The sequence below is a fragment of the Phyllobates terribilis genome, unplaced genomic scaffold (genome assembly GCF_046119375.1).
Source record: "Phyllobates terribilis strain yellow unplaced genomic scaffold, ASM4611937v1 Scaffold_12__6_contigs__length_324123572, whole genome shotgun sequence".
Lineage (NCBI taxonomy): Eukaryota > Metazoa > Chordata > Amphibia > Anura > Dendrobatidae > Phyllobates > Phyllobates terribilis.
The window spans coordinates 156,336,696-156,350,225 of NW_027362772.1; the positions used below are offsets into that span (position 1 = coordinate 156,336,696).

Consider the following 13,530-nt stretch of genomic DNA (forward strand, 5'->3'; position numbering starts at 1 on the left):
GAGAGAACTGAAAATTAGAGCTAAAGCCCGCAGAAAGTGAAAAACTAATGGAAAATGTCATATACAAGTCATATAATTACAATATACAGGTGCACTTTAAAATAATGTGGTAAAATATAGGTGGTTGGGGCGAAAACTTGAAAGCCCTTTCCTCCGATGAGTCCATGGTCCTTGGTCCAAGAGTGTAGACCATCTTTACTCAGGACACAAGTGAATCACAACTTCAAATATTTAAAGGTTGTATAATAACTTTTATTGTTCTATAAACACATAAAACATTCTTAAAAAAAAAAAAAATCTTTAAAAAGAAAAAAAAAAAAAAATTCTAAATGAGACTGAAAATCTGGAACCGTTTCAAAGTGCACAGAATTTTCCAGAAATGCAAGAGATTTAAGAGAAAAAAAAAAAAGAAATATAAAAACACAATAACAATTCTCTATCATTATAAATATAAAGTAGTAGTACTTAGTACCACTGAAACCAGCCATAATAAAAAGATTACCCGGCTCAAAACTTTAAGATCGGACGATATTCATGTCGTCATGAAACTCAACAAACTTTTAAAGAAATACTCCAACTAAGGCTGGATTCACACTTTTAAAATACATACCAACATATCCATTAATAAAAGAGGGATGTTTGGAGGGGTTGTTGAATATCAGAAAAGTTTTTCCTCTAAGTTTATTACTAGTAATAAAAAAAAAAAACCACACTCCCCTGGTCCGGCGCTGAGTCTCCACCACTGCTCCATGCATCTGTTAATTGTCTGCAGCAGTACAGCGTTGCATCCATGGAAATGGCATGAGCTCAGTGATTGGCTGTCGACACAAAGCCAGCGCTGCAGACAATAAAAGACATCGGGAGCAGCAGTGGAGACTCAGTGCTGGATCGGGCAGGATTTTACTAATAATGTTGCTTATAGGAAAAATTATTCTGAAAGGGAACAACCACTTTAAGTCCAGCCCCCGAGGATCATCCTGGGAACATTCAAAATTGGTCAGGAATGCAAATATTTGGGTAAGGTTTACCGAAACGCCACCTTTTTTTTTGGACTGGGACAGAGCAGAATTTGCTGGAGTGACTTCTCAAAATTTTGGCTTAATGATGCAAATAAATCGAAATGTTTTAATTCTAAAAATTGTCTTCGTTGCCCAAACGAAACAGTGACTGAGTTAATTTTTTCCAAAGCAGTTTAGGATATAAAAGCTGAGCTGTGATTGGCTGCTACTGTCCGTTGGGATAAATATTTCCAGAATAAAGTTGGAAGATGACAACAGATAAAAAAAAAAAAAAAATTCCCTCTTCAACGGTTGATCAGGGCCGGGGTTCATTGCAAAGTATAGGACATGAGGCAGTCATTGGTGTTGTCCATCATATGGCAGTAAACAATATTAAGTGTCCCAACGAATAAACAAATCCACCTAAAATATAAAAAAAAAAAATTTTTAGACATTTGTACATCATTTCATAAAAAGAAAGAGGCCATGACACTTGCTAATAGAAAAAGACTGCGGCTGCATCTTCCTCAAAGAATTAACCTGATCTGACGTGAGTTTCGCACTTACCGCTTCATCAAGGGTTCTCCCTTCTCAATGGATTTTTTGAGTAACCAAGGAGGTTTATGAACATTTATAGGTAAGGAAAATGCACCTTATATTCCCAATAGCCACATATTTTCTGCCACAATGTTGTTTTTACATATAGAGATGGTAATAAGACATATTAATACTCATTGGGCTCAATGCCCATATTTGCTACTTACCTTATTTATGTGCAGGAGGTGGTTTGTCACTTTTCACTGTGCCACTATCTTGGAGAGCCTCCACTATCCAGGAAAGTGCCTTCGCGCAATATTCCACCTGAAATACACACTTTTCATGAAACTTCTGATTGTTAGAAGCAGATTTATGACCTAGGACTGGCCCTTCTCCCTCCACTACCGGTGACATCATGGAAATCTGTGCTGATAGAGTTAATTTGGAATAAAACAGATTACGCCTTCATTTCTTATCATCTCAATGGTTTCCTTGAATGAACCCTGGATTCTGGCTGGAAAGTTACAGCACTTTTGTGTACAGTAATCGGAGAGGACCGGCATACATTAACATTTATAATCCTTGCCAAGCTTCATTCTACCCTGAGCCTCGAGGTCACCTTCCAGATACTATGATTCACACGAGGATAAAGGCGGGGGCTGACATGGGGTTTTATTAAGGGAACCTACTTTTCTGGACAGTCTGTGGATGTCGTAGTTTCAGTGTCAGACCCAGAGTGCAGTGCATTACACAGTTACGTCTACGTCTTTGTATGTTCTTACCCTGGTTTCTTCAAACACTCAGAAAAATATTAATTGGATTCCTTCCTTGAAGCTCATGTGTATTAGAGAGAGCAGCACAGACGCTGAGCGCCATCGTCGAGAGCAGCACAGACGCTGAGCGCCATCGTCGAGAGCAGCACAGACGCTGAGCGCCATCGTCGAGAGCAGCACAGACGCTGAGCGCCATCGTCGAGAGCAGCACAGACGCTGAGCGCCATCGTCGAGAGCAGCACAGACGCTGAGCGCCATCGTCGAGAGCAGCACAGACGCTGAGCGCCATCATCGAGAGCAGCACAGACGCTGAGCGCCATCGTCGAGAGCAGCACAGACGCTGAGCGCCATCGTCGAGAGCAGCACAGACGCTGAGCGCCATCGTCGAGAGCAGCACAGACGCTGAGCGCCATCATCGAGAGCAGCACAGACGCTGAGCGCCATCGTCGAGAGCAGCACAGACGCTGAGCGCCATCGTCGAGAGCAGCACAGACGCTGAGCGCCATCGTCGAGAGCAGCACAGACGCTGAGCGCCATCGTCGAGAGCAGCACAGACGCTGAGCGCCATCGTCGAGAGCAGCACAGACGCTGAGCGCCATCGTCGAGAGCAGCACAGACGCTGAGCGCCATCGTCGAGAGCAGCACAGACGCTGAGCGCCATCGTCGAGAGCAGCACAGACGCTGAGCGCCATCGTCGAGAGCAGCACAGACGCTGAGCGCCATCGTCGAGAGCAGCACAGACGCTGAGCGCCATCGTCGAGAGCAGCACAGACGCTGAGCGCCATCATCGAGAGCAGCACAGACGCTGAGCGCCATCGTCGAGAGCAGCACAGACGCTGAGCGCCATCGTCGAGAGCAGCACAGACGCTGAGCGCCATCGTCGAGAGCAGCACAGACGCTGAGCGCCATCGTCGAGAGCAGCACAGACGCTGAGCGCCATCGTCGAGAGCAGCACAGACGCTGAGCGCCATCGTCGAGAGCAGCACAGACGCTGAGCGCCATCGTCGAGAGCAGCACAGACGCTGAGCGCCATCGTCGAGAGCAGCACAGACGCTGAGCGCCATCATCGAGAGCAGCACAGACGCTGAGCGCCATCGTCGAGAGCTGCACAGACGCTGAGCTCCATCGTGGAGAGGGACTGATATATATAAATATATGATCTATAGTATATGTGTCACAGTGTCTGTTTCTATATGTGAGTGTGTATGCATATAATGTACATATGTGTGTGTGATTTGTAGTGTGTGTGATGTATATATTTGTCATAGGGTGTATGTGTGTGATGAATTTATGGGTGATCTGTAGTGTATGTGAGTATATGTGTGATGCATATATGTTATTTGCAATGTTTGTGTCACAGTGTATCTATGTGTGATCTAGTATGTGTGTCAATTTGTTTATATGTATGTATTGTGTGTGTATATATTTATATATGTGTATGAGCAGTAATGTTTGTGTTACAGTGTGTATTTGTGTGATCTTTAGTGTGTGTCACTGTGTATAGGTGTGTGATTATATGTGTCAGTGTGTATATGTGTGTGACGTATTTCTGTGATCTGTAATGTATGTGTAACATATGTGCATGTATATACAGTATGTGTGATCTGTAATATTTGTATCAGTGTGTACATGTGTGATCCTTACTGAATGTATGTGTCACAGTGTTTATATGTGGGCGATGTGTACAAGTGCATTATGTAGTGTGTGTCATGGTATGTGTGATCTGTAGAGTATTTGTCACAGTGTGTATATCTGATGTACTGTATATATGTGTGATCTGCAGTTTGTCAGTGTATATATGTGTGTGAATGTTTGTCTATATATACAAATATATGTATACATTATATATGTATGTGTGTGTGCGCGCGTGTGTGTATATAGGTGTGTGTGTACATGTGTGTATATGCTATTGCCTTTTCTCTTTATATACAGATTACTGACATATGTACTGATATTTCCATTCTGCCCCCACACAGTTCAGCCACTCGTACCTCTAGTTCCAGCGCTTTCAACCTTCGGTCGTGCTCCTTGATCTCCCCGAGTTGCTTCAAGGCTGTATCTACCCTGCAGAAATTAAAACAAATGTGACCGACCGACAATGGACAGAGAAAATGTTCTTTGGTTCCATCTTGTCCTACAGAAGTCGGGACATTGGATTCATTAGTTAGAGAAATGTAAGTCTCTGTATAGGAACAATAATTTATTATTGGGAGATGATTTTTGTATGGAATGTTTTTTTGTTGTTTTTTTTTCATGGGATTGCGGGAAATAAGTGACTATCCAAAAATGAGCAAAAATTAAAAGAAAATGTATTGATGTGTTATGCATAGTGCTGGAGCTGACACGCTGCCCCACTATTCAACCTGGAGCACTGCCACGCCGTCTGGCGTACAGGTCCTTCATCAGTTTTACCCAGACTGTTCCTTTAAATTGGAGTCCGTATTGATCGCTTACTTTTGGGATGTGCGTCTGAGACGCTCGGAGTCGCTGTCCCTCTTCTGCTTTGCAATATTCACCAGGTAATTCTCCTTTTGAACGGCTTCCCATGTCAGCATCCGGCTGTCCAGTGGCTCCTTCAGCTCCAACACTAGAAAGCAAAAAGTATCGGCTATCAACATGGCAAAAACGGGGCAAGGCCACCATCTTTTATGTGTGCCCTTTTTTGGAGCATGTTCACACACACACTATTTCTGCTCCAAAATCCAACTTAAAAAAACGCTTCAAATCCTCCTTTGAAAAGGCGCCATATTCATTGCAATACGCCTAGGTGCACACGGTGGCGTTTTTTTGTTTTTTTTTCCGCAAATTCCCCTCCCACGTAGAAAAATAAGTAAATGGTCAGTTTTTATGGAATTTCTGCTTGAAAAAAATATTCAAAATTTTTATATCACCGAATTAATTGAGGTAGAAAATAATACCCCATAGACAAAAACAAAACAAAACGCATGAACACATTTTTTATTATTTTTGTGAACGGAACATATTTCTCTCTGCTGGAATTAATTTAGTGATCATGTGGAATAATTTTTTGTTAAGCAGAAACTTCACAAAAGTTTATATATGTCTAGTTATATTTTATATTTTCAATATATACATAAAAAATATGATATATATATATATATATATATATATATATATATATACACACACACACACATACATATATACACATATGTACATACACACTCATGTTTTTATGCGCTTTTGTTGTATATGGGGCATTTTTTTCCTGCTTCACTTGGTCAAATATGGAATATTTTTTTCAAGCTCAACGACAAAATTACATTTTTGCTTTTTTCCCCATGCTGGACAAAAAAACTGGAAGAAAAAACATGTATTAAAAAAATGTATCAAATAGTTGTGGAGCGGATCTCTTTCAATGTCCATCTCATACTTTGCACTGACGAGGGGCAAACACTGTCTGCAAATTGAGATTCTGATTTGACTTGTACCCTAGGTCATATCGTAAGACTCCTTAAAGGGTCAACACTGACTTTTAGGATTGCTACTTCCAATAGGTGGCGCTAGAGTTCTAAACCTATTCCTCTCTGAAAAGAAAATTTGCATATTTAGTTTCCCAGAGGAGCATGCATGGTGAAACAGTGAAGAAAATAATTATTTGATCCCTTGCTGTTTTTGTAAGTTTGCCCAATGACAAAGACATGAACGGTCTATAATTTTAAGGGTAGGTTAATTTTAACATTGAAAGATACAATATCCCCCCCCCCAAAAAAAAAAATCAAGAAAATCACATTGTATAAATTAGATAAATTTATTTGCATTTTGCAGTGAGAAATAAGTATTTGATCCCCTACAAACCATTATGAGTTCTGGCTCCTACAGACCGGTTAGATGCCCCTAATCAACTTGTTACCTGCATTAAAGACAGCTGTCTCACATAGTCACCCGTATAAAAGACTCCTGTCCACAGACTCAATCAGTCAGACTCTAACCTCTACAACATGGGCAAGACCAAAGAGCTTTCTAAGGATGTCAGGGACAAGATAATAGACCTGCACAAAGCTGGAATGGGCTACAAAACCATAAATAAGACACTGGTGAGAAGGAGACAACTGTTGGTGCAATAGTAAGAAAATGGAAGAAATACAAAATGACTGTCAATCGACATCGATCTGGGGCACCATGCAAAATCTCACCTCGTGGGGTATCCTTGATTATGAGGAGGGTGAGAGATCAGCCTAAAATTACACGGGAGGAACTTGTTAATGATCTCAAGGCAGCTGGGACCACAGTCACCAAGAAAACCATTGGTAACACATTACGCCTTAAAGGTTTAAAATCCTGCAGTGCCCGCAAGGTCCCCCTGCTTAATAAGGCACATGTGCAGGCCCATCTGAAGTTTGCCAATGAACACCTGGATGATTCTCTGAGTTATTGGGATAAGGTGCTGTGGTCAGATGAGACAAAAATTTAGCTCTTTGGCATTATCTCAACTCTCCGTATTTGGAGGAAGAAGAAGGATGAGTACAACCCTAAAAACATCGTCCCAACCGTGAAGCATGGTGAGGGAAACATTATACTTTGGGGGTGCTTTTCTGCAGAGGGGACATGACGACTGCACCGTACTGAAGGGAAGATGGATGGGGTCATGTATCGCGAAATTTTGGCCAACAACCTCCTTTCCCTCAGTAAGAGCATTGAAAATGGGTCGTGGCTGGGTCTTCCAGCAAGAGAATGACCCAAAACATACAGCCAAGGCAACAAAGATTGGCTCCAAAAGAAGCACAGTAAGGTCATGGAGTGGCCTAGCCAGTCTCCAGACCTTAATCCCATAGAAAACTTATGGAGGGAGTTGAATCTCCGAGTTGCCAAGTGACAGCCTCAAAATCTGAATGATTTAGAGATGATCTGCAAAGAGGAGTGGACCAAAATTCCTCCTGACATGTGCGCAACCCTCATCATCAACTACAAACAACGTCTGACTGCTGTGCTTGCCAACAAGGGTTTTGCCACCAAGTAATAAGTGTTGTTTTCCAGAGGGATCAAATGCTTATTTCTCACTGCAAAATGCAAAAAAATTATCTAATTTATACAATGTGATTTTCTTGATTTTTTGGGGGATATTCTGTCTCTCAATGTTAAAATTAACCTACCCTTAAAATAATAGACTGTTCATGTCTTTGTCAGTGGGCAACCTTAAAAAAACAGCAAGGGATCAAATAATTATTTCCTTCACTGTAAGTCTCCTCACTCTGACATGCCAGGCTTGACCTGTCACTCTCCACAAGGAGAAACGTTACCCCTTAGATCCCAATAGCCATGTAAAAGAACTCTTCACAAACATATCGTTAAAGTATATGGACACTGTTGGGGGTTATTTTATTTTTATTTTTTCTTCAGTTGATTTATGACCACATCAAAGTTCAGCTCTACTTTGATCTCCTCTGTGGTGATAAATCAACACAGAGGAGTTCAGAAAAAGTTTAGAAAACTAACTCACTGATGAATTCTCAGATAACTCATTCTGCAGCCATGAACCTCAGTTGCAAATTTTTTTTTGCCCAAATGGCGCCAAACTATTACTCTATGGGTATCTTTCTGTGCATCCAGACCTATCTGGATCCATTTAGGTTTGACAATTAAATTTATAATTTTTGGGTCGGTTTTCTTTCGAAGTTAGGAGAGCTCCATTCGACAGGACTGTATTTCCTAGTGAGCACTTACTGAAATGTCTTATCTTCTGAGACTGGACCTTGCGGATCTTGCGCTTGATAAATGTATGAATGTGGCTGATGATGATGAAGGGTGGGGCGAGAGCCGGACGATTGTGATATTCCACTATCAGGTTGTATCGCTGGAATTTCCAGTAGATATCACTGTTACCCTGCACTTTGGAGAAGGTGTAGCTGAAGAAAAGGGAAACAGAGAAAAGAGATCATCACATATATTGAGGCACCATAATGAGACGCCTATGGGTACGTAATAAACGCCGATAATTGCTGTTTCATTTTTATTTATTTTTTTACAAGTCTGACAAATTTGTGCATTTTGACCTTATATGATATTGCATGGTACCTACTAGATATCAGAAGTCACTAATAACGCTTTGTAAGGCTGCGTTCACATTTTTTTTTTTTATTTATTTATTTTTTTTTTTTTACACAATTTTTTTTTTTTCTTCAAAATCACAGCAAATAATGTTTTTTTTTCATGCAGCTGTGACCTTGGACGCAACGTGTGAACACAGCCTAAAGTGCAGCTTATTTTATAACACCAGTTGGCTATTACATTGTGCTACATGAGAAAGTAAAAATTTGATTCAATATCTTTGTACGAAGAATTCTCGATTTTTATCGGTGAATTTTCATGCCCGGCGGTTCGATCCTACCGGTCTTTATGATAGAACAATTCTTACATTTCCGTTTATTTCGGTAAAGATTGCAATTTATCTCTATGCAAATTTAATACATTATCACTCAGATACATATAGCATAAACAACGCCTAATAGAGTAATGTTTTTAAATCAAGCCATCAAAATATGGAGCTCAGAAGAAAAATAAGCAAGGAAGGACACATCTGTATTTTTACAAAAGAAGCCAAAAGGGGCAAGCACTATTTCACTGGGGTCTCCACACCCAGACCCCGCCAATCTTATACCACCACTACATTGCTCATAACTACCAATCAGATTGCTTCTTTTATTTTCAAATCTGCTCTGGAAAAATAAAAACAATAAGTTCCCTTTAAGTGCTGCCCATCCGTCTTCCCCTGAAATGTTGGGTAATTTCAGAGAAATTAGAATTTGAAAAGTCGGCCAGGGACTATGCATCTTGGATGACTTCTTCCCACCCCGATGTCCTTGAATGACCGGTCCCTCCTGATGCACATGCTCAAGGAGAGCCCTATCCATCTAGGAGATGAGCACAGGAGACCTGCGTTGGACTAGTCATTCTAGTTGCATAGTCCCTGGCCAGCTTTTGCAGCCAGTGTCTGATTGATGCTACCCGTGGTTTGGACAGCATTAATCAGATGCCAATTTCCCTTTAAGCTTGCCATACACATGAGAAAGTCGTTGGCTGAAAGTTCTCTCGGCTGTTGTCCATCTCACCCGACTTCCCCCCAAACACGAGCTCTTGACTTGACTCTTGACTGGTGACCCAGTAATCAATGTTTGAGTAGGGAAAATGAGACTCTAGCCTAATCAAAAATCATAACGTACACTGTTTTCATGGACAGGGACATGGACATACTGGAGATCTATATGTAATCTATTTTCTATCCGCTAATTACCTGAACATGGCGATCAGCAGATTCAGCAGGAGGATATTTGCAACAAGCAAGAAGACAACAAGCAGGAAAATTACCAGCCAGTTGGCAAATACGTTGACACATGGGGGATGTAGGCCGCTCAAAATGACGTCAGGGTCATCAGAACAGGTTTCATTGGCCAGCTTCCCAGCTACGGAGTAAAAAGACAAAATTAGAGGATCAATGCTTTGGTGTGGCCTACCCTGGTACGGCAGCGCCCAGCACCACCAGACACCGCAGTCAGTTGTGTTGGACATAGAGATTCAGATGTCATCAGTTGAGGCTTTCAAATTAATTTCTCCTTTAAGGGTCAATTGTTTCCAAATTGATTTCCAAAGACTGTTTTGCACATACACATCTGATGGTTGGACGGTCCCTCCAAAGTAGTTGGACTTTGCAGACTTTCATGTAAAGCATATGGGAGACTGAAGAGTGCCTTTACCCTTACATATATCTTTTGCTTTTAGCTTTCTGAAGGATTGACTCCTTGAGAAAGCTTAAAGGCAAAACATACGTTAGAGTCTTGAGTCACTCACTTCTGGTCTCTTCCTCTTCATATATATGGTATGCTGACAGTTAGTATCTGTATCTGTAAATAGTGATATATTATGTATACTTATATTATCACTATCTTTTTAGCTTCATATTTTTGTATGTTGAATGGTATAATAATAAAATTGAATTTGTAGGTATTCTGCCTATCAGTCTCAATGACTGTAGAGAGCGTGAACCGCATCTGAAAGTAGAGATGAGTGAATCAATTTGTAGGAACTAAGGATGAACGGACCTGTGGAAGTTCGGGTTTTGATACCCGACCGAACTTTAGTTCAAAGTTCGGTTAGAGTACCAGAATTGTATCTGAACTTCAACCAGAATCCCATTGAAAACAATGGGGACCCGAACTTTGTAGCTGGGAAAACTCTCTCTCCTCCTGGACTTCCCCCCCGAACTCCGAACATTAAAACGGACTTCCGGGAGAAGTCAGTGTTCAGAGTTTAGCACCGGACACTAAGTTTCCGGTATGAACTCCGAACTTCTACATTTGGGTTCACTCCTCTTTAGTAGGAACCCAATTTAGTGGCCAGATTAGTACTCTGTGCCCAGAGGATAAGAGCCTTGCAAACTTTCTCCTACATCCTCCATCATCCCGGCTCCTTTTTTGGCTAGCCGGCCGGCTAACGAAAAGTGGAGCCTCAGAAACCGGTAGGTAAGTGGTGATTTGCAGGACTCCAGTCTTGGGTCCATGAAATACTAACCTGACCACTGGACCAGGATTCTGAGAATTGATTCATCTCCATTTGAAAAGTGGCTCCATCATAGGGAATAGAAAGGTTTTATTTAGGGACCATCATAACAAATGAAGGAGAGAATTGGTTTTAGCCTAACAAAATACTTGCGGGTATGAATGGACAACTCAGACCAATTTTCCTTATCTGCAAGAGAACCCAATTTAGAGGGGCTTTCCAATATCTCGATATTGATGGATAGGTTGGGTACTATTTTTGGCCCCCCACCTCTTAGCTGGTATAATCTCTGGCATGGTCCACCAAACACTGTGGTGGAGCGGTGGGTTGTTCTTGCACATTGTTGATAGCCAGTAGCTTCCGGAGATTATTACATCTGTTGGGGGCGCTAATCGTTGGCCACCAAACCGGTGTCATATTGATGACTTATTCTTTGGATAGGTCATCAGTATTGATGTAGTGGAAAACTCATTTAGGAAGCTAAAAGTCATAAGGCTGAGGATCTTGAACACTCTAGGGTTAAAGGAGGGGTTGCTCATTCACTACACTGGAACAAAAGGAGCAAGGGACGTCTCTCTTACACGGGACGTTCTTCTAGCAGCTGTGAGATGACAACAACGTCAATGACATTGTAGGTCAACAAGTTACAAGCTTGTATCTGGAGCCTAGACATGGATGTGTCCCAATGAGATTAAACTAAAGCTGCACTTACACAGGCAGATTTCCTCTCCAATCAAACACCAACTCATTGCTACCACATTTTTGAGAAGTTTTCCCACTTTAGGAACAGTTTCCTCTTAGTCTCTGCTCCTCAAACTACTTGAAAAACGGTGTGCACATAGCCGCAGAGAGGAAACTCTTCAAGTTTCCACTAAAAAAACCCCTCAGCCTAAAGACCGATAGCCAGTGAGTGGAAACAAACTTTTTGAGGAGTTTTGAGATTTAGAGGGTTTCGCCTCAGCTTCCGCTCTACAAAACCCTCTGCGTACATAGCCAAAGTTTGTTTCACACAGTTTTAGGGAGGCAGAAAAATCAGTCAAATTTTCAAGATGAATTCAATAAAGGAAATGCGTTTTTTTGGGGGGGGGTTTTAGCACTTTTTTTTTCCCCACAATGTTTTGCAACTTTTTGACTTGACAGCGTCAAGTTTGGAGTAGATTCTTCAAGGAATCCACCTCAAATTAAAGACGTCACCTCTCCCCCCCCCCCCCCCTCCACAGTGAGGTTTTCAAAAATTTGTTTTCATACGACAAGTTTTTTGAGCAGTTTTTCTAATAAACTGGATTTAAATTAATAAGGAGAGTATTCAAAGCTTATTTTACACTGTTTTTGATGTGGATTTTAGAACAGCTCTGCCTCAAAACCCTCCTCTGAAAAAGTCAGTGTGACCGTACCCCAAGAAAATTGTTCTTCCAAAAGTTTCTGTACATTAAAATAGCTTTTTTTGTCATCCGTTTCTGACAAGTGGTTCTCTGTACTAAACCTTTGTTTTTTTGGATAGTCAACAAGCTGATGAAAAAGACTAGACCTCTTAAGATTACACCTTTGGTGCAGATGGTGGTGGTGTTCCTCTGTGTCATAGTCCTAGGCATCACATATTTGTCTCTTACCATCCATCTGGTCTAGTTCTATCTGACCGAAGATTTGCAGGTAGGGTCTGTAGAAGACACGTCGGAATATCCACCCCAGCCGTGTATCATTGGGGTGTAGGAGACCTTCGGTGGCAACCCCATAGGCAATCAGCCAGACACCAAGGAAAAACAGGAAGAAGAAGACGTCTTTCATCTGTGAAGAACGAGAAGAGACAAAATTATATCTTCCCCCAAGGTCAGAAGAACAATATAATTCGGAAAGAACACCTATAAAAAGACAAGTTGGTATCAACGACCTCAACAATGAGATATATAGTCTCATATGTCTATGACCAGATGTGGACAATCAAAGAAAAGAAAATGAATATAAAGGAAAGTAGATGGTACAAAAAAAAAAAAAGTTGGGAAAAATGAAAGTCCTCCTCTTTAATGGTGGCTTTTTGATGAGTTTTTTTTTTTTTTTTTATCTGAAATTGAAACTCTCCAAAAGCCTCATAAAAAATTAAGTTTCTGCTCAGTTTCCCCTCTAAAAACTAAGCAAAAAGTGCATGTAAGAAGTAAAAAACAAAACAAAAACACATCAAAAATGCATGAAAGGAACACTTACCATCTTTCTGACAATAATTATTTTGGGTCCCAGCTGTTTGTTGACTGCAAAAATGTGGATAAGTCGAAGGGTAAAAACCATGAAGTCGAAACACATTATGGTTCGTCCTGACTCATACGAGCTTTCCATCATTCTGTCCAAACAAAAGTATTTGTGTGTTAATTTTTGTGGTTTTAGTTGAGAAGCATGACAACTCCTTATTAGAGAACTTCTCTATGATCATTGCAGGCTCATAATACGTGGGTGTTTGCGTGAGATATTCTCCTACCGAGTTATTTAGGTGGAATCATAGCATGTTGGTCTGGTTCTTTGGGCCTTGCTGGGATCTAATGGTCAACTATGAAAGGCAGTAACTCAAAAAAAACATCAGGGTGATCCTACTCTAAAATGTCACTGTAGTACATTAGAGTGAGGTTAGCACTTGGGTCAGTGACTTGTCTCTTGACAGGGTAAAAGATCAGGCATATCGAAATCCAACATGTCCATTCCTTGCTTCTCCCAACATAAGC

At 41.1% G+C, this 13,530-nt stretch overlaps 1 protein-coding gene across 1 annotated transcript in view; it reads right to left on the bottom strand.

The window, feature by feature from the left end:
- Positions 1 to 336: 336 nt before the first annotated feature.
- The window catches only part of TRPM4 (transient receptor potential cation channel subfamily M member 4), an 84,806-nt gene continuing 71,612 nt past the window's right edge, over positions 337 to 13,530 (bottom strand). Inside the window, exons 18-25 of the mRNA XM_073656411.1 lie at positions 13,022 to 13,154; positions 12,433 to 12,607; positions 9,561 to 9,729; positions 7,994 to 8,175; positions 4,763 to 4,895; positions 4,300 to 4,372; positions 1,763 to 1,859; positions 337 to 1,421 (exon numbers count right to left, since the gene is read on the bottom strand). Of these exons, the coding sequence (XP_073512512.1) occupies positions 1,764 to 1,859; positions 4,300 to 4,372; positions 4,763 to 4,895; positions 7,994 to 8,175; positions 9,561 to 9,729; positions 12,433 to 12,607; positions 13,022 to 13,154 (961 nt within the window). The 3' untranslated portion in view covers positions 337 to 1,421; position 1,763. The remainder of the gene's footprint in view (positions 1,422 to 1,762; positions 1,860 to 4,299; positions 4,373 to 4,762; positions 4,896 to 7,993; positions 8,176 to 9,560; positions 9,730 to 12,432; positions 12,608 to 13,021; positions 13,155 to 13,530) is intronic.